Source organism: Pleurodeles waltl, chromosome 11 (assembly GCF_031143425.1).
Source record: "Pleurodeles waltl isolate 20211129_DDA chromosome 11, aPleWal1.hap1.20221129, whole genome shotgun sequence".
NCBI classification, from domain to species: Eukaryota; Metazoa; Chordata; class Amphibia; order Caudata; family Salamandridae; genus Pleurodeles; species Pleurodeles waltl.
The window spans coordinates 232,092,757-232,114,617 of record NC_090450.1 but is presented as its reverse complement, the minus strand read 5'-3'; the positions used below and the strand labels follow the sequence as shown (position 1 = coordinate 232,114,617).

General features: G+C 41.7%; 1 protein-coding gene across 1 annotated transcript in view; it reads left to right on the top strand.

Annotated features, from left to right (window-relative positions):
• FARSB (phenylalanyl-tRNA synthetase subunit beta) overlaps positions 1–21,861 on the top strand; it is a 326,792-nt gene that overhangs the window by 263,596 nt on the left and 41,335 nt on the right. Inside the window, exon 16 of the mRNA XM_069213466.1 lies at positions 700–852. Coding sequence (XP_069069567.1) covers positions 700–852 — 153 coding nt within the window. The remainder of the gene's footprint in view (positions 1–699; positions 853–21,861) is intronic.

Here is a 21,861-nt window from a genome sequence, read left to right as displayed (position 1 = left end):
CTAAACAGATTTTAATTACTCTTACTAGGTTACACAGTTCCGACAGTTTAGGTCAGCCGTGCACTATCTTTAACAGCTGGGTGATACCGAATGTTGTTTCATTTTATCTGTTTTTTTTTTTTTTCGTTCAGGTAGCACGAAGCACTTTGAGTGACTTTTATCGATAACTTATTTTTTAGGAAAAGAGTTTGATGTTATAATGGAGTTATTAATAGTGTCATGTCTTCACTGTGCATGGTTATTTTTTGATTTGTTATTACTTGTGATGTTTACACTTTTGTGGTTGCTTCTTGCTTTTGAATAAAGAACCATGGCCGGCTGTCCGACCGTAATTAGTAATTAAAAGCCATCTGTTTACAATTGCAACTTACTAATAGAGGAAGGCATTATTCACATTTGTGCGTTCAACAGCTATGTTTTTTTTTTCTTCTGTAAAAGAGTCATAGTTCTTTAAAGAATGTCTTACTTTTTTTGTTCTAAATATGCCATTAATGTATTTTGTTTTCTGCGGTCTGGGAGAGCACGCTCCCAGGAGGAGCACTGAAAGGCTAAGATTTTTACTCTTCTTTCACAATCTTGGCTATTCTTTTGATGGAGGGTCCATATCTAAATATGTTTTTTGAGGTCAAAAAAGGATATACGGGACCACAAAGGTCTGTTGTTTCAAACTGTAAACATTGTGCCTTTTCACTCCTTCAGATGTTGGTGCAGCTAATCACAGGCATCTCTGTGCAGTGTACTACAACAAAAATCCAGGCTTTGAGGTCATCCATGGGCTTCTGGATAGAATCATGCAACTGCTGAACGTGCAGCCAGACAAAGAAAACGGATATGGCATCAAGGCAACTAAAGGTACAGAACGCCTCCATATGAAATGGTGGTTTTACATTTGGGCACTTCAAGGGATCAGCCACATTGTGAAATGATGGTTTGGTTTCTTGAAGTCTTGTATTCCCCTACATGATTATGTGATGCATCATTTGCATGGCCTCTGGTTTCCCATTTCCATTCCATGAATATACAAATATATATTTTTTAAGTATATTGACTTGAAAGACGGCATGCGTTTTTCTGCTTGGTGATGAAGGACACAAGAAGATTTTCAGACTTTCCAGTTCATTTTTTTGATTGAAACATTGTTTTTTTTTCTTACTTCACAATTGCCACTGTGCCAGCTGTTGTTGAAAGAAGACATCATCAAGTCAAATTAAATCCTGGATGGATAAAACGATTTCTGTCACCTTTCCCTTCCAGACTAGTGTCTTCATCTACCACCGAAGCAGCTGAAAACAGTGCCATGCACACATCAGTTAGCAAAGCTGGTACACAATAAATCCGAGATGTCACATTCCGTACTACTCCCCCCTTAGGCCATCGAAAAATGAGAGGCCCGAACTGAGAAGCCTCTAAAACCCATGGCCAAATTATAAAACTCCGAATCTTGTGTTTAGAAAATTATAAATGTAAGAAAGACCAGATGTTAATGGTGTCTGCAGTAAGTGCCTAGGATTATTGTGTTGCCGAGGAGACCCGTCTTTTCTCCAAAGTTTGGGAGTAATTGGCTTTACATTTATCTGTGTCACTTGTGTTTTTGACAATTCTTCTCTCCTGTATAAATTAACATGCAGCAGCGATGGCTGGTTCAAGGCGCATATAAAAATGATATATCTTTATTGGGAATTAAAATATATGTTTGTGTTGTTGCTCTCCCTTAGTAGGCCATAACATCTTCACCCTGTGTTAAAAGCATAATATGTAATGCTGGACAGTTACAAGGAGGTCCTAGTAGATATTAATATCAGTCAGTAAAATCCACCCAGCGGTTTACCAATTTCAAAATTGTCAATTGTCACTTAGACCCTGTCAGCAATTTTGAGACTTTTACCTTCTACAGGATAAAATAAACTTGATGAAGAGTATAAAGAAGGGAGGGTGGAAACGAAGGAAGTGCTAAAGGAAGGGATCATCACTTCTGATCCAGTAATCAGTGGGTACAAGACACAGCTGATCTTCAGAATGTAAATTATTGTGGCAGACTGGCAATGAGACACACATTGGGTGCTCCTTACCTAACAAGCAAACACAGAAGATTTTGTCCCCACTGTTTACTGGATCTACTTTGTTTGCGTTTCATGCCAGCATTCCGATCCAGAAAATGAAAATCAAAGAGAAGCTTTGGAAATCGGTAGGTTTGGAGAAGATGAAATAATTCCCAAAGGTTTATCAACAGCAGCAGCAGGTGCCTACTTTCTGCAAGCAAAGGTGTCTTGGATCCAACCTTGATCCATCAGCATGTGACTCTTGCTCTGTGATGTATCCAAAAGCCATTAATGAGTTGGAACTGATTTTTTTCTGGCTAGGACCAAAGCATTCCCTCTCCTGTCCTGCAGGCAAGTGCACCATACAGGGAGCAATCCTCCAGTATTTCTTCCTGCATAACAAAGAACAAAAACAATGGAAAGGAGAAGTCCTTTTCCTCTTCCAGGAAACGGTCCAGCACCCGGGTGTGTTCAGAGACTCAGGGTCGTTTACCAATGACAGTCTTTTCCTAGTTATCGGAACCTAGAGAGGTTCTGAAAAAAGATGAAGCAAGAATTCCCGAGTCCATCTGCTAACTTATCTCGGGGCAAGGCTGGCAGGCCATATTAGCAATGTTCAGAATGGCCTACTGCGCTCTTAGCCACTCCCAAAGGGTGGGGCCCATACTAGTGGTTTGGCAATTCTAGTGGCTGCGACCCTGGCACCACCCATCTCTGTGCTTCCACAGGCCCCAGCTTTGGTGTCTCTTACAAGGAAGCCCCTATAATATATGGTGTTGTGCCTTGTACCTCTCTATGACTCCATCACCAGCATTATCCTCATGTACAATTTTGATGCTGATTCTGCCTTCAGAGTTTGGTCACTCAGAGGTTATCTAACTGACAAAAGAAAAGGTTTATACCTGACTTGATGATGTGCGGTGATAGAACACTTTCCTAGTGCCTAGAGATTTGCTCGGTTGGACAAATTATTTTATTCATATTGTGAGGCTGTGGAAATGCCTAGTCGAAATTATGTCAATTTGGGGGGAAGTATATGCCTAAACTTATCTACAGGAAAAAGGAAAACGCCGTCCGTGTAGGACGGCGTTTTCCTTTTTCCTGTAGATGCAAACTGAAGAAGACTTTTGAAAGGCAAAATAAAGGAATGTCTGTAATGACAATAAAATACTGTAAGAGGTTTGCCCAATCAGAGGCTATAAATTAAAATAGGAAATATAGAAATGAGGAGATGCATTCTTTGAATGAATAGGAATCGCTCAAATAAGATACTTAAAATATTTGGTGTTCCCAGCCAAAAGAGTTATTCAGTCCTGAGGATGACCCACTAATGATTGATTTCTTGATATAGGGTCGAAACATTGACTTCATTATATGTGGATTATATATGAGTAACTTCAAGACACCTGGACTGAAGGGGGTCCTTCTGAAGTTTGCTCATTTTTCTATATGGTTTTTAACCACATTTGTATATATTGTATATAACACTTTGGCACGTATATCACTTTTGCACTTTCACTGCATCGTATAATATTGGGAGCACCTGTTTCATAATGAAGTTTTTATGATTAAATTAGATATGCTTTTTCATTAAACATTAAATGGTTGTATAAATTAATTTGGAGTATTATACACTTAATTTAGAAGATTAAGGTTTATTGTATAAATTGTTTTAAAAGCCATGGGGGTTTAGTCATATACTTCCCCCAAGTTGACCTAATTTGTTTATTAATATTTAAATTACCCAGGTCTAAGGGTTATATGGGTTTGCCTCATTTTTATGACAACAGTCGTGATTAAGGGCACAGAGAGGAATAGGATTTGGACACTGACAACCTCCTCCCTATAATAGAGATGCTGGACTTACTTGGAGCTACAAATTGCAAGTAACCTTGACACATCTGTTGAAGTAGATGCCCTGCCCTCGCAGGCCCACCTTCTGAAGTTTGTTCATTTTCCTTTGTGGTTCGTAAAGCAGTGGGATCACTAGAATTACCCTTGCCTACTGTCCAAAACCTAACCTGAAGTCTTGCAACTGCCCTTGCCAGTTTCAGAATCTTTGAAAAGGGTGCTCTCCGTGTCAGGTCTGGCTCCCTGAGATAAGCCCTTTTCAGGAATGGTAGGCAAAAGGCAGATCGCACAATGTCGTAGATCTGTGCATTCTGTCACAAACAATTGGCAAAAGACTTCTGCAAAATTGAAACTCTGTACTTTCCCTACAGCTCCTCTGGACTGTGAGTCCTAAGGACTTTACTTTATAAACAAAATATTTGCATCAGGTAGCCTACACTGCTCACTGCCAGTGCCCTATGCCTTCTTGCTCCATACATCCATGTTTTGCAGGATTTGACAAAAATAGCTCTAAGCATCTTCCTGACCACATGAAGAAGTCCTCCTTGGACCTAATCAGTGATTGATTGTACGCCTCCAAACAGTCATGAAACATGGCCTGTATTCTGCTGATACTGTGGCTTGATCCATGCTGACAGAAGTTACTATGCGTAGGCATTCCTGGATGTGGTCCACATGCTTTTCAGAAGATATCCAGGAGGCATTAGTGTGCATACCCTTCAATGGTGATTGGCTCCCTAAAGAGAAGTCTGACTCCTTGGAATGTTGTAAGAAATGGCACACCACAAGGCTCTAACAAGCCCTTTGCCTCCCAGTGTGGTTTGGGTTTCGATTCTGATGTTTCTGAATCTAATTTCTGTCCTGGTTCTATAAAGCTTATGCCTGTTAAGGCTGATGACTTGTGCACATAGTTAGTTCTGCATACTGAAATATGAAGGTCTTTCAGTAGTGCCTAAAATATTGGTGGCTCCAGTATCGGGGAAGGCTACTCGGTTGCAGATATTCCACTTTTTTATTCTGGACTCACACAGGGCCAAGCAGACCTTGCCAGTTGCTGTAGTAAAAGAACAGTAGGCTGTCATGTCCACCTTCATGTGTCAGCCCTCTCTATGCAGGTCATCCCTTGTCGATGTTTTTTTAAAGGTTTATGTATATGCTTCCTTTTACACAGTTTATTGTTCACTAGTGGAATTTGAATCTGATACTTACATTCTTCAGGGCTTCTCCATTCCAGACAATGGGCAGTTTCTAGTCCATTTACTCGCATTACAGACTGTTTTCCTGGTGAAAATGACTTCATTTGGTAGGGTCAGTGAATAATGGGCCCTTTCAGCCTGACTGCCACTGACCATGTTTTACCCAGAAAAACTGGTATTTCTCATCTGCCATTTCTTGCAAAAGGTTGTGTCTGTCTTTCACATTGGATAATCTACTACTCTTCCATCCTTCTTTCCTCACTTTCATCCTGCTAAGGAAGAGAAGAGAATGGATAGACTGGACTCCAGGTTTGCAGTGTCTTACTGTATTGCACAAAACAAGATTAAGGTAGACAATTTCTTGTAATCATCTTCGCACAGGTTCCTCACTTTATGAATATCCTTCAAGGTTCAGATTAATTTTCAACAGCAATCATCGCTCTCCAGGGACACTAGGTGGCGCCATGTGGCTACAGCCAGTACTCCACCCGCCATGCAGGGATGTACAGAAATGGATACCCTGGCAGGACTGTGTTGTATAGCTTCCGTATGTAAACAGTACTGCTCTTTCCCACCTACTGAAGGGGATTGCTTTGGGACTCATTTATAAAGTGAGGAAGGAAGACGCACCCATCAGAATAAAAATGTAGTTACCTTTGGTAATTGTATTTTTGGTAGATATTGTATTTTCTTGCCTGCACCCAGTACTGTTTTACCTCTCTGTGGTCTCTTTTTTCTCCTGATGAGTTAGTACTGTTACTAATATGATCCCCAAAAAAAGCAAATGTATCATTTGCTGTGAGTATCACGGTTACCTATACTCGCCTGGTACCTCTTTGCGCACCTCAAAGGGAGAGTGAGGGGGGCAGAAAACATCCCAGGAACTTATATGCGTGACATAACATGATCGAAACATACCTCCAAACTTGTTTCAGGGCACCACATAAATAACTGAAGACTACGCTTGAACCAGTAGCTTTCCAACAAACCAGAAAAAAGACCTTTGGGGCCTTGGAGAGAAAGAAAACCATTATGAAACTGCCGCAAAATACTACAGTACATTAATTTTAAATCACAGCATGACATCATAAGCAGCAAAGTAATTAGAATAATGCGAATAATGTTCATTTCTCTGTGTGTGTGTGTGAAGAAGTATATCCCAGTCGGTGGTACCACTACAACTTGCAGCCAAGAGGTCTGGTGTCTTAATGTAGCCAAGTAACGTCATCTATATTTTAGCGTACTTTTTAGGGATAAATTAGTAGTGCAAACGCAATGTGGGGATTTGTCTTTTTTTAATGATTTATGAATTTTGATTTTTTTCCTTTAATTTGAAAATCCAATAATCCTCTTTCTCCTTGGGAACGAGATTAAAGATTCCCGACGCCCCAGTATTCCACTTTTATAACTTTGTTACTTTTTGTTAACTCCATACCTTTTCGTGGGAATTTTTGCATTGTATTGCAGCTAAGGTCTCTCTTTTCTTCCTATTCAAAATTGTATTCCTCTGCGTTTTACGATGATTTGACCTGTAATTTCCCATTTCGTTTCTTGTGAAAATATTCTTCATTCACACCTATCTTGTAACTTCTTGCAACTAAAGCTGCAGTTAGACTGCTCAAGCACATATTGTATACTGTTTTCGCTTGGCAGTGCTTTATAATAAAACTCACTCATTGCCAGAGACTTTTCTCCCCCCAAAAATTCTTACAGTCTTAACAGTTTCTTGGCTTTTGGCCTTCTAATAACTATTTACCTTTGATTAATCGATGCCCATGGGAAAATGCTAACTCTTCACGTTTCATCACCTTTAAGCATGGTCATTTTTTCTACTCCTATCCAAGTTTGATTCCCAAACCTCTTCCTCAACCATTCCATTTGTTGCAAATAATCTGCCCGTTTTGATATGCTTCTCGTTTTTTGCACCCATCAACGTGCTTGACATGACCAAGTGAACTGGTTTTCAGGGAAAAGTTATTCCTTAATATCTTTAATATAGCGGGACATGGAACTGAACGGTAATGGGCGTGATGCAGCGACCACGCAGCATTAAATATACATTGACACTAACATTTTTTGTGAAGTCCTTCTTGAGATTCTTATCCTGTATCATACGGTCTCCGAGTCGCGTTTCCGCATAAATAAATGAAATAATATTTGTAAAGCACACAATACCTCAAAAATGTGCCCACGCCATTTCCAAACCATCCTACCTGGCAGGGAAATGATTAAAACATGATTTCCATTTCTGAACTATTTGTGCATGTTCTTGTGTTATTTACAGATCTTCATTATTTCCACTTCTCTCCTTCTGGCTCCCGGGCCTTTGACACTTCTCCCGCACTGAACATACGATTCTTGCTTCAACATTTTTGGTATTTCTCACAATGTTTGGCTGTGTTTCGCAACTAAAATGGCTGCTTCCGAATAAGGTCATTTGACGGGATCTATAATGTATTCAAAAGTGCAGAATGTCCCTTTTCTTCTAAGTATCTCTGCATAGCTTTTCTTTTGGTACTCATATAGGTCATTTTGTTTTGCCAATTTGCATTGAAACTGGATATGCGTACTACTTTATTTTCTGTTTTTTTGTGTGTGATCATAGCCTAGAACTCCATAAATTAAGCCTGTTTGCTTGCTTAGTTGTGTCCAAGCAGACAATAGTACAGTATACAGGGAGTGCAGAATTATTAGGCAAATGAGTATTTTGACCACATCATCCTCTTTATGCATGTTGTCTTACTCCAAGCTGTATAGGCTCGAAAGCCTACTACCAATTAAGCATATTAGGTGATGTGCATCTCTGTAATGAGAAGGGGTGTGGTCTAATGACATCAACACCCTATATCAGGTGTGCATAATTATTAGGCAACTTCCTTTCCTTTGGCAAAATGGGTCAAAAGAAGGACTTGACAGGCTCAGAAAAGTCAAAAATAGTGAGAGATCTTGCAGAGGGATGCAGCACTCTTAAAATTGCAAAGCTTCTGAAGCGTGATCATCGAACAATCAAGCGTTTCATTCAAAATAGTCAACAGGGTCGCAAGAAGCGTGTGGAAAAACCAAGGCGCAAAATAACTGCCCATGAACTGAGAAAAGTCAAGCGTGCAGCTGCCACGATGCCACTTGCCACCAGTTTGGCCATATTTCAGAGCTGCAACATCACTGGAGTGCCCAAAAGCACAAGGTGTGCAATACTCAGAGACATGGCCAAGGTAAGAAAGGCTGAAAGACGACCACCACTGAACAAGACACACAAGCTGAAACGTCAAGACTGGGCCAAGAAATATCTCAAGACTGATTTTTCTAAGGTTTTATGGACTGATGAAATGAGAGTGAGTCTTGATGGGCCAGATGGATGGGCCCGTGCCTGGATTGGTATAGGGCAGAGAGCTCCAGTCCGACTCAGACGCCAGCAAGGTGGAGGTGGAGTACTGGTTTGGGCTGGTATCATCAAAGATGAGCTTGTGGGGCCTTTTCGGGTTGAGGATGGAGTCAAGCTCAACTCCCAGTCCTACTGCCAGTTCCTGGAAGACACCTTCTTCAAGCAGTGGTACAGGAAGAAGTCTGCATACTTCAAGAAAAACATGATTTTCATGCAGGACAATGCTCCATCACACGTGTCCAAGTACTCCACAGCGTGGCTTGCAAGAAAGGGTATAAAAGAAGGAAATCTAATGACATGGCCTCCTTGTTCACCTGATCTGAACCCCATTGAGAACCTGTGGTCCATCATCAAATGTGCGATTTACAAGGAGGGAAAACAGTACACCTCTCTGAACAGTGTCTGTGAGGCTGTGGTTGCTGCTGCACGCAATGTTGATGGTGAACAGATCAAAACACTGACAGAATCCATGGATGGCAGGCTTTTGAGTGTCCTTGCAAAGAAAGGTGGCTATATTGGTCACTGATTTGTTTTTGTTTTGTTTTTGAATGTCAGAAATGTATATTTGTGAATGTTGAGATGTTATATTGGTTTCACTGGTAATGAAAAATAATTGAAATGGGTATATATTTTTTTTTGTTAAGTTGCCTAATAATTATGCACAGTTATAGTCACCTGCACACACAGATATCCCCCTAACATAACTAAAAACAAACTAAAAACTACTTCCAAAAATATTCAGTTTTGATATTAATGAGTTTTTTGGGTTCATTGAGAACATGGTTGTTGTTCAATAATAAAATGAATCCTCAAAAATACAACTTGCCTAATAATTCTGCACTCCCTGTATTGCCGTTTAAGAAGAATGCGAGTATAGTAACTTGCAACTTCAATTGATGAGGGTCAAATCGCTAAAAAAAAAAAAAATAGGTTGGGGTATCATCAAGTTTCCTCCCATTTTCACGAGTCCGCTCCAACTTCCTTTAATGGAGAAACCTGTAAAACAAAATAGTAGATGTAAAACTATCTCATGGAAGCTTGTAAGAAAAAAAACACTAAATTTGGCGAACCGTTAATTTATTTTATTGCAAGAACACATTGGTCGGATAGCTACCGAGGCAAAGCTTTGATAGTGCCTGCCTCACTTACTATTCCAGTTGCAGACTTTTGGAGGTAATGTGTTGATCTTCCCAGATTATTTTACAACAGTACTCAGTAAAATTCAGTGACATTTTTTTGTGGATTATGTCTACACCTGAACTTCTTTTGCAGAGATCTAAGATGCCTTTCACTTACTTTTTATTGAAGCACTGAATATCGTTTTTGTCTCAGTTAATCTGCGAACCCCACTAGAAATATTTAACTTGCATAATGTTATAGCAATTTTCAATACTTCACTGTATGCATTTACTGGGAGGGAAAAAAGACACCAATTAACCTTTTTTTAAACCAACTTCTTTTGGGGCATTACCCCTCGTGCATCATTTCAGAAAGGTTTTCTGTGCTCAGTCTATGTCTCATTTTAGTTTTGAGATATTAAAAGCAACCTAAAGATCAGTTTTCTATGCATTTTGCAGGATATTCAATTGCCCTCACGTTTCAGCTTTGCCCATTATGTTTGCTGACAATGTTAAAGATACAGGAAGGAGAAACAGGGAGAGGGGATGGTAAATGTAATCTAAAATGTTGAAATATCACTGTCCTAAGTAGTACAATTAGTTTACAGATTCAAAACGTAGTTCAAATTCCTTTTTACGCGTGTCAGAGTGTGCATTAAATCTTTGGTATCCAACTTACTTAGAAGGCCCTCTCATATGCAGTGCATATTTTGTGAGCAAGAGTTGCAGGGATCAAGTCTGGCAAAGCAAGACACCAAGTTTTCATAGCTATTCCAGAAACATTGTCATATGCTTGGGTGCTTGAGGGTGGGGTCTTCTGAAATCCTGCAATTTAGATCAAGACAAAGCATTAGCAGCATTATTCCAGGGACATGTTGTGCCCAAAATAATATATTCTGTGTCAGACAAAGCACACCTACGTGCTTCAACAATCTCAAAACTTAATTACAGGATGCTTGCTATGCAGTAAGCTCCACAGTAGCCATGTTTTCGGTCCAAAAGCCAACATTTCTGTTATGGAAGTGGGCTGGCCAGGGGTAGACGCTACCTTAATGGGAAATAATTTCAAAAAGGCAATGTTCATCACCAGTCCAGACTCAAACCTCTATAGGTGAATTGTTCCTGCACCAAACCTCCCTATTTATGGCCCCCAAAGCCTACACTGCTGGTTGAATCTTTGTACAACCCCACTGTCACCCTTTACCTCTGCTCTGAGTCTGTTTCGATGCTGCTTCTGTCTCTGACCTACAATTGCTATGTACCTGTAAAAGTGGTGGCCCTCTGAGACGATCCTCAGTCCAAAGTTAGGCTGTCCTCCTATCTCCAGCTCGTGTACTATTACAGAGCAGTCATCTATGGACTGAATGAAATCCTTAAATCTGATAGAGATGTCCAGATGCAGATTCATTATCTTTTAAATTTCCCCAGGCGTCAGTCTGGATCTGAGGATTTTTCTTGAGCAGTACCCATGTGCACTGTTGGATGTCGTTGGTTGTCTCCCCGTCTGTCGTCAGCGTCGTGTGTGCCAGACATGACATTGTGGGACATATATAGGTGCCACCCTTGTGCGCTGACGTCACTTCTTTTCTTTATGCACCAGTCAAGCCAGTTCTGAAGAAGAGCTACCTCTCAGTCACTTTTTGACTGATATTTGTTGACGTTTTGTTGAAGGTTTAGGAGTATTTCACTCCTGGTGCGTCATAGATGTCATCACACAAGACTGGATTCAAACCCTGTGACTCCTGTCATCTGATAATGTCCATGACAGATCCGCACCTCGTGTGCTTGTGGTGTATGGAGCGCAACCATGACCCATAATCATGCTCTGAGTGCCAGACCATTTATCCAAAAGCTTTGAGGGAGCGGTTCCTAAAGCAACACTGATTCAGTCTTTGACAGAGATCGTTATCCCCCATGTCAGATCCTGGCCCTTATTTGCTTGGGTTAGGGTATGTGATGAGTGAGAAGGGGTTACTGGACTCTTTAGGATACCATCTGGAAAACCCTATGGACTGATGTACGGAACTGGGTGAAGCCAGTGGTCTGGACACTTTCCCAGACACTGGTATGCTTTCTCCCCGTACAGTGGCTATGGAAGAAGGAGCGTTCTATTCAGTGGTGGTGAGGAGAGCGGCCAAGGTCTTGGCCTAGAGCTGCTTTTGGTGGTTGTCAAGACTGATCTTCTTATGGAGGTGTTTCAACCTGGGCGTCCACTTCTGAACCGCTTTTGCCCTTCAAGAAAGCGCTCACTGATGTCCTGCTGGGAACCTGGTCCAAACTCAACACATAGGCTCATGTAAACAGGACAATAGCCCTCCACCAAAGGCCTGCGCTGAACAACCCAGTCTTCCTGACACAAGACTCAACCTCTGAGAGCTTAGTTATCCAAGCCTCCATGACCCATAGCATATTCCCTTCTGCACTCCCGGATATGGAATCCAAGAGGCTGGATCACATTGGGAAGAAGGTGTTTTCTTCCTCCAGCCTAGCATTGCAGTCTGTGAACACTGTATGCCTTTTGGGCCGTTACACCTATACTTTATGGGACACTATTGCGCAAGTGCTGCCACTGGTCCTGGAGGAGACCTGGGTCATTCTCTCCCAAACTGTTGCTGATGGGAGACATGCAGCTAAATTCACAATCACATGTGGGCTGGATACACCCGACTCTAGGCAGATCGGTTGCTTTGACGGTGGCCTTGAGGCACTACGCCTGGTTGAGGATGTCTGGCTTTTCAGGCGATGCCCAGACCACCCTATTGGACATGCCCTTTGATGGCACCCTGCTCTTCGGAGACAAAGCAGACTTGGTGCTCGAATGATTTAAGGAGTCCCGAGCTAAAGCCCTGTCCTTAATACTTGCAGCTGCCCCTTGGCCCCTTCCCCCTGACCCCAGTCTTCTTTTCGTCTCTATCTTGGCTACGGCAAGGAGGTGTGGGGGGGGGGGGGATTGCACCCAACTACATTTGTTACCCTTCAGCCACCATGCTGCACATACTTGCCAGCATCTGTGTGGAGAATGCAGTGGTCCGCAGAGTACTCGAAGGAATGCTGTGTGACCAGGATTGGTATCTGCCTGACAGCCAACCTCCCAGATGTGAGGGGACATCACCCGAAGATTATACTCTTGCTGGAGGAGCTGAAGGTCTACCTAGTGCCTAGATGTCTACCTGCTGAGAGAGAAAGAATCTTCCTGACCCAACAAGAGGAAAGACTGAGAGGGAGAAGTCCAGTGTGCTCCTGGACGGAGATAACCCTAAGAAAGCAGATTGCCTGAGAGCACAGCCAGGAGCGATCTGGACTTCAGAGGGCCCCGTGGTTTCTCGTAAGGTTCCAGAAGCCTTGGTGATTCTGTGGATCTGTTTGGTATTGCGTCTTCCATGAAATTGTCAGCCCATTTGGGGGTGCAGCTGCCACGATGATTTTGTTGGCCCGATCGCGGCTGAAACTGTCCTGTTGATGATAACGGCCTTTTAAGTTTACAGAGCCAGCATAGGCAGAACAGGACACTTGGGGCAATTGACTTCAAGCACCATATTTGGGGGCCAGTAGCCTATGTTGCCCTGTGACCACTCCCCAATTAAGGTCTGACGCACAGTGAATCAAAAAGCCATTTACAGGATTCAGGACTAGGTTTTGGAAAGTGTAGTGGTTTGACCAGCATCTAGTAATTCACCATGGGATTAGGTAGGGAATATGCAAAGAATGGGCATGATTATGGCTTCATCAAAATTCTGAGCAGGCTAGTGCATATATTCTGAATGGATCTTCCAAGGAAAGTGGGAAATCGTGTGGCTGGCATTTAAATCTGTGTTTTTACTGTGGTGGGTTACTGGGCTTGGGAGAGCTCCTAATTGTTATTCTGTGTTAAAAAGGGCTTTGTGCAATATTCACACTTCCGATTTCACCGCAGAGGCGCCTCACACTGAATTCTGGCAAAACGGAAGGACTCTTTTTTTGGGGGGGGCGTTAACGTCTACACAGTGTTTATAACTCGGGCCTTCAGAGCTGAGCAGCTGTTCTTTTCGCGCCCCTCCACTTCCACCAGCCCGCTTCATCGCCAGTGGTAAGAAATCTAGACTTCAGATTCAACTTCAATCTGTCTTTTGAACCGCAGGATAGAGCAGTTCCTGCTGGTTATTTCCTTATGTCAAAAAATCTCTCAGGAGAATGATCCACCTGTTTCCTGAAGATAATCGTAAGGCCATCATTCATTCTTTGGTTACTTCCAAGCTAGTCTATGCAAATAGCTTGTGCCTGGGTTTACCAGCTTGCTTGCTGCACCACCTGCAGATCATTCAAAATGTGGCAGCATGTGTAATTTTGAAGATCCTGGCTCAGTCTTCTGTGTCAGCTTCCTTAAGCAGACTACTTTGTCTGCCCATTGCCAGTCGCGTTAAATTCAAGGCATTAATCCTTAAGCGCCATTGAGCAAAAAGGCCCTGTATATTTGGGAAGGAGATTGGCGGTCTACCATCAGGGCAGCTTGTTGTGATCCAACGCACTAAAGCTTCTGCGTGTTCCCAGGATTCATAAGGCAAGAAAAGGTGGCCGTTCCTTTTCATTTCTGACTGCCAAACTCTCGAACTCCCTGCTGACTGCCCTACGTTATGCTCCTTCTGAACCATTTTTTAATATAAACTGTTGAAGACATTTCTCCTTGATGTGCAGTCTTTCTTTATGTGAGTTCAGATTTTGTTTGTTTCAAATTCTTGCCGCTAGCACCAGGACGCTTCTGCATAAGCAGCCGGGCACTTTACAGATACTCCTGTGTAGTATAGTATCTACTAATATACCCAGCAAGACATGTTTGTGCTCTAACTCAGTATGTTTAGGTGCACTGAATAAAAGCAAAGAGCAACGTGAACCTTATAAATTTGGAGCTATTGGAACCGTATGCCCACTTGATTTGAGTCTGTTGTACTCCATATTGTTATGTGTTGAAGTCTGTGACTAAGGTTTGTGTCTAAGGAATGAGAGGAAAATAAACTTATGTAACAGCTAGTTAACACTGTGCTAAAACCACATTTATTTAATAGTGATTGCGTGCAGTACTTCAATTAGACTTTTTGGAGCTTAAGTTTGTAGCAAGTAGAGTTTAAAATGTTATGATATATGTGTTCTTTGACCGTAGAATAGCATGAGCCTGCAGGCTGAGAGCTTTTAAAATGTCATGGATCTCAGCGGTGACTTACAGTATTCTTTCCGTGTACTGTTTGGAGTACTTAATTCATTTTAATAGATAGGCTTTATGCTGTTTGTGCTCTACAGATTGTTTATGAGCAAAACATATGAGCTCATTCCTACATGAAAAATGTAGGATTATTTTGTTTAGTGTCCCTCTTTGCCAGGTACACTAGGACAGTCTTCTTAATTTTAATAACCGCAAATCAATCCTTATTAAAATAAGAATCCACCCACACTGTTGCCATATGTTGTTGCTGATGACAATTGTGCCACTTTATGCTATTGCTTAGTCTGCACTCTTCATTAGTAGGAGATGTCAGTGAAGACAGAAATCGGATAGTCCCATACCTTTCTCTTGGTCTGTGAGGGAGTGGTGGAAAGACATCTGAAGACAGTTCTTAAATTCCAGGAAAGGTTGATACTTCTTTGTATCTCCTCACTTTGGGTGCACAGTGGGTTTGAAGAACCATTCAGTATGGCTTCCTGATCAGAGTTGGCTGGAGTCGGATACTGCTATGTAACTACACGCTTGTAATGAACTGTTACTTATGAATAGTGATGCTACTTTCTTATTACAGGTACATTCTGACATCAGCATTGTGATTTTTCTGATAAACCCTTTAGTTAGATAGCTAGGATAATGGACCAGTAAGAGGGTGCAGCTTATATTTTAGTGCTAGTCACTGAAAAAAGCTCAGCCCTCTAATGTGTAGCACAGGTTTTGAATTTGTAGCCATATTTTAGAAAGCCTGTTCTCGGTCTCACATTGATAACTAGATGGGACCACACACGTTTTTGTCTTTGTGTTGGAAATTTTGCTGTTATTTCATTTTTTTGGTTGTCAAGCTGACATACCTTTGAAACATTTAACAGAATCGCCAAGTAAATTAATATTGGGTCACTGGAGGAAGGGTGCTGGGAGCATATAGCTTTTCTTTAGACTTTCCTCAGACCCTGATAAATTACTATAAGAACCTTAAGGATTCATGCCATGTAGTTCTTCACTGCTATATTGTCATAGGGTGTATATCTTCAGTGGAGTGGTTGCATAACGGACCCTATACATGAGTTTGTGGTCATTTGTTAAAGCGCCCCTATGTTGTGGTGCAACTGAAAAGCTAAATTAGCTTAATAGAGTTTTGCCTTCCCCTTTGACTAGAATGTATTGCTGATCAATATCAGGTTCTGGGTTGTTGATCATAGCACAGGGTCTACCAAGACACCAAGCAGACGAACTGAGACAGCTGGCAAATGTTAGGTGAATGGTCACATGACCCACACCCCACTTTAAAAGCCTTTGCACCGACAGCCCTAACAACATCTCAGCCTAATACGGATGAACAGACAGGGCTCAGTGATCCCTTACTGAAAGCAACTGCAGGGAACACCCAACATGAACCCATCAACCATCGACCCTCTGTGAGGAAGCCCATAACCGGTGGCATGCGTCTGAAAGTATAAGTGCTGCAGTGCTGAATGTGGACCATAAAACCTGCATAACGTAACACTTGGGAGATTGTTGTGGAAAGTTATCTTTGCTAGAGTGAATCTTGTCTGTTGTTGCAGTCTTAAGGTTAATGCAAGCATGTTTTTTTCCAATGTAATTCTGCTGACGAATGTGTTATGTGTAAACATAAAACATGGTTGTGAAGTCGCTGATGCAGGGTACAAGGCTTGTTTTATTTTAAGCTTAATTGAAATGTCAGTTAAAATTAAATATACAATGCTGGGTTCACGGAATAGATCCACTGGCCTTTATGACGATTTTATTTCGTAAGTCTAAGGGCGGTGTAATTCAATTTGTCAATGATAGCAAACACTTTCCGTTATAAGGGACTCTTTACACATGTATCGTTTGGCTCATGTGCGATCTGCCTTTCAAAACCCATGGACAAAGTAACAATGCTATGGACCACACACGTGACAGCTGCGCGCTATGCGATTTCCTGTGACAGTAGCAGACAAGGGGGAAACACAAACTAAGAAATTTGGGTAACTATGAACATTCTACCAGTCTCAAAATAAAGGATATGTAACTTTTTCGAACGCACATGTAGGTATGTAATATATTTATGTGTAGAATTACATAATACTTCACATTGTGTTTAAAAACGACCGTTTTAGACATACTACTTTGGTAGAAGCACATAGCTAACATTTTTAGATTTGAGCAACACTTTCGTGGAAGTTCTTACTTGTTATTGGAGCAAAATTTGAAGGACGTCTATTTGAGTTAGTAAAAATCCTTACACATTTGAGTACCTGTGATGGATGTGACTCAGGATACCTTGCTATTATTACTGAATATTTATACTGAATAATGAAGATATCTGATCATTTCAGCTACACAGAAAATTGTTAATTATAATCTCCTAACCATTTAAGTACCTTTCTTGCAACTATTACTGCATGTCCTCCTTGGTTTAAGTGGAACTTGTTATTGAGTAGTTATCTCTCCTTCGAATCTCCAGTCTGTATTTTTTACAAAGGTCAGAATTCGTCTTCCTGATCTTAAACAATAGGTGTAATAAAAGCAATTCAACAAGACAATACAGTTTGGATGTTACAAATGGGAGCCTACATGAATGCCACCTCAGTGTCTTCCTTGAGTGCCAAAGAAAATTTCCTCTGTTTTTACCAGCTCCTAGAAGGGAACAGCAGGGTAAGCTCAACTATTCCATTAATGTGGTGATTTCCACCGTGTCTTATGCAGTTGTGGATGATCTGCCTGTAATCAGATGCCGGATCCTCCTCACATAGCGTCCCCAACACAACATATGCAGCAGAGGGATAAGCAACAGCACACCTTGCGCAAGGCCATAGGTTATAAGTGCTCGAGGTCTAAACCACTACGGTTCCAGCAGAAACGACCCCATCAGAATGTAATGGAGTCCATGCAGCACACTGGCTGCAGTGACAACATCTACCTTCTAGCTGAAATAAGCAAGCCAGGATGGTTAAATATCCTCTGAAATAAGAGAAATTAGGAAAACACTTGTAGGCCAGTGGGAGTTGACGAAAGGTTGGCGTTGTGCTGATGAATACCAAGTTTGCTAAAGGAAGCCATTACAATTCTATGTTTATGAACGCTTACATTGATACAAGGCCATCTATTAAAAACTGACGATTTAAAGAAGAAACCCCATAGACCTATTGGACCTCTTATTCAATGGGGCAAATCAACTCAAATTTCAAACACATAAAAAGTAGTAATGAAAAGTATAGTTCATTTAAAACCATGTGGAGAAGAGTTGTTGGGACTAAAACTGTGTTTTGGCAATCATTATTTGTTATCACTCAGTACTCAGCCAGTAAAGAGGAGGGGATAGTGAGACCTGATGGAAAGCAGCATAAAAATGCACAGAGCTGAGGTGAAAAAAACGGGGCAAATGGGAAGGGAAAAGGGAGGTTTGGTGGAGACAAAAGCTGTAGAGTAAAGTTTAGGAACGGGGACGCAAGCAGGGGGCATCATAGAAAATTAAGTTGAGGGTAAAGAATGAAGGAGGGAGAAAATGACATTGGGTTTTAGGTGGGGATTAGGATTACCTCTGAAAAACAGAAAGCCTGTTAATATGCATCACTACAAAGGCTAGACCCAAAAAACCCACTTTCACTATGGTCACTGTGAAGCCTAAAGTCCGTTGGTCCAAAGCCAAAATGTGCCTTTTAGTAAAAATAGAAATTTGTTTGAACAAAGTTGTGGAATCTGACTTTACAGTCCAAATAATACATTTCATCGGGTGAGGTTCAACTTTGGAACTATACACATCACATAAACCCTACCACAAGCAGCAATTCAAATTACACAGTGCTGAACTGCCACATATATATAAAAATACCACCCACCACAATGGGATATGAGGATAGCCACAATCTCCAAGTCTTTGCTCTTACCCTTTTCTCATAAATGTATAAAGAAATCAAATTCATATGCTAAGTAACTTGCCATGTTAAATCCCTACACAAACCATAATTTGTGCTTGTATGTTGAAAATATGGTTGAACACATACTTGCGATTCATTTGTCCTTTCACTGTGCGTAGTTGGGAATTGTTGAGCCACTGTCCGCCTGGTAATATTGTTTCAGACTTCATTACGAATTATCAGTTCATTGTGCAGTCTGTGGCAGGTGGTGGGCTAGGATGTAATGGCGTTCTCTGTATTTGATCCAAAGGGGGACTCTGGGCTCATTTTTCTATTGATGGTACGTTTATTAAATACAAATGTATAAATTCGTTGAGCTGAAATAGTCCTGTGGCATCTTACATGGGGCGGACTTATCAGACAAAATATGGTTTTGAATGTTAATTACCTATTCAATACTATACCAAAGAAGAGAAATGTAGTCAATACAGATTTCCATCTGCAGTACCAGCAATGCCTTTTTCTCTTAATTATCATCTCCGTAGAAGTCAAATATAACTATTGTTGTACATCTACCTCTGTGTCTGTGCTACGAACTATGTGGTGCAAATTCCCTGCGTTTTATATCTTTTCTAGAAATTGGGTATATTCTACGGGTGTATATTTCACCAAATTGTTAAACCTGTTCCTATTTCATTTTAAAGGATTCAATCTGTCTTGAACATTTTGCTTTCCTGGCCACCTTTTAAATCTGAGTGGTTGGTGATATTACCAGAGTGGTCTTCATTATATTATTCATGCTTGAATGACTAAGAATGAGTTTGTGTGCTTACTAGAATTGTTTAAGTGCTGATAATTACCTTTCACTGGTTCCTAGTCTTTGTTATTCGGAGAACAGCTTCAAGCACTGAGCTTTCTTGTCATAAGTATAAGGGGCTTCTTAAAGCACACTATTTATCATGTATCCTATGCAAATGCAGTCACTAAATCATCTTTCTTTTCTGAGTTATCCTGCATCATTGTTGATTTAGGATGCCGGGGGTAATGATATCCATTTTTGTTCTGAGGTTTTAATGAACCAGTTACTTAATTTTAATAATGCTGTTTCTGGTGGATGCTCTATCAAACCGCAGACTCCTCACCCCTTGAATATCTCCATTCGCCGATCTGAATAATTTTTTCAGTTATTTCCTCATGTACCGGAAGGTGGCGTGGTGCAGCTCCACGTCGACTCCGTCCAACCCAGTAAGTGATGCCGGAGCCACATAGTCACCACCCCTGTGTGCTGATGTCAGTTTCTTTCTAAACTCCATGTTGCAAATGTGGAGCCATTCTCTGACTAGATTTGACAGAATGCAAATGTCTAAATTGGGACCTTTTTTAAGATCGGGGAAAAGAAGTCCATTCCATAGAATGGGGGTGTGGGGAGCACATGAGGAATCTTCGGCTAGGTAGAGTATCCACCAGAAAGAGTTTTGGTGAATGTAAGTAGCTTGTTTTTCTGATGGATACTTCTAACCCCAGATTCCTCACCTTGTGATTAGATTCCAAAGCAGTACCACCCAAGGTGGTGGGTCCGTGGAATGCCACAGAAGAAAAAGTCCTGCAGGACCGAATGTGCCAAGTGTCCCTCCCACAGACCTGACTATCAAGGCAGAAGTGCTTTGTGAGCACGTGAACTGAAGGCAATGTAGTGTTGTGAGAGATGTCCAAGACAGGTGTTCCAAGTGCCAATGCAGTGGTAGCAGCCTTGATCCTGCTGGAATAAGCCCTCCAGAGTGGTTGCAGCCTTGACCCTGCTGGAATAAGCCCTCAAGCCCTCTGGGAGCTTCTTCTTAGCTTGTGCGTAGCAGATTGTAATACAGAGAACTATCTACCTTGACAATGTTCTTTTCTGCGCTACCTTATCCTTCTTTGCTCCCACAAACCCCTCAAAGAGTTGATTGTATACCTGATGGTCCTTAGTGTGATCGATGCAAAAGCTCAAAGCTCCTTTGGGATCCAAACAATGTAGTCTTTCTTTCTCTTTTGTGTGATGAAGTGGAGCAAAGAATACTGGAAGGTTGTTGATTGTTTGACATGGGAAGGCATCACAGCTTTGCACAGGAATGCCGCCCCAGTCCGTCACACCAGTTTGTCCAGAGAAAAGGTGGGTTATGGTTGCTGGATGGACAGCGCTGGCAACTCACTTATGTTATTACTGTGAGAAAGACTGTTTTCGAGGGCAAAAGATACAGGGGGGCAGCTGTGCATTGGTTCATGTGGGGTACGCATCAGATTTACAAGACCCAGGTTATGGTCCCACTGTTGCATCACAAATGGTTTGGGTGGAAACATGTGGACTAGCCTTTTCAGAAAAACTCATCACAGCAGGTGATTTAAAAAACAATGGTTGATCTGGTTAAATGAAAAAGTCTGACGTCTGACAAATAACCTTTAACAGTTGCCACAGCACGTCCCTGCTGGGCTAAAGCTAGGACAAACAGCAACACGTCTCACAATGTGGCTTGCAACGGTTCTATCTAACCAGAACTACACCCAGTCGTAAACTTCTGCCAACATCCAGTATAGATGGATTATATGGATGGGCAGCCCTGCCCATAAAATATCCACTGTCCCAAGAGGGAGGTTGAAAGCAGCCATCTATTAGCACTCAATTTCCACACATGGTGGTGTATATTAAACAGGCCCAGGTGGAGAACCTGCCCTGCTGCGACAGAAGATCCTTTCAGTGCAGCAGCCTGCTCAGGGGCAGATGCTTATGTCCAGAAGTCCCAGGTACCACATTGTCTTGGCCCAATCCAGAGCACTTTGGATGACTTGGGTCCAATCGCTCTTGATCTTCTTCAGAATGCTAAGCAGGAAAGGCAACGGGCAGTAATCTCAGAATCCCTAGCTCCACTCAGGATGGAAATCAACTCTGAAAGAGAGATGCTCTGGGGTCTCCCAACACACAAAAGCTTGGACACTGCACATTCTTGGTGATGGTGAATAAATTGAGCCAGTCTTCTCACAATTGCTAGAAGATGCTCTGCACCCCTCAGAGTGTAACTTCCAATTCTGAAACACTAGGCTCCGCCAACTGAGTTTGTACACCCTGGTTTTAAAAGATCCTACCACGTAGTTGACTACCAGGGAAATGCCATGACTACTCAGCCAGTTCCAGTGGCGCAGAGCATCCTGGTATAGGATCCAGGACCCCACTCTGTCTTGTTTTTAGCAGC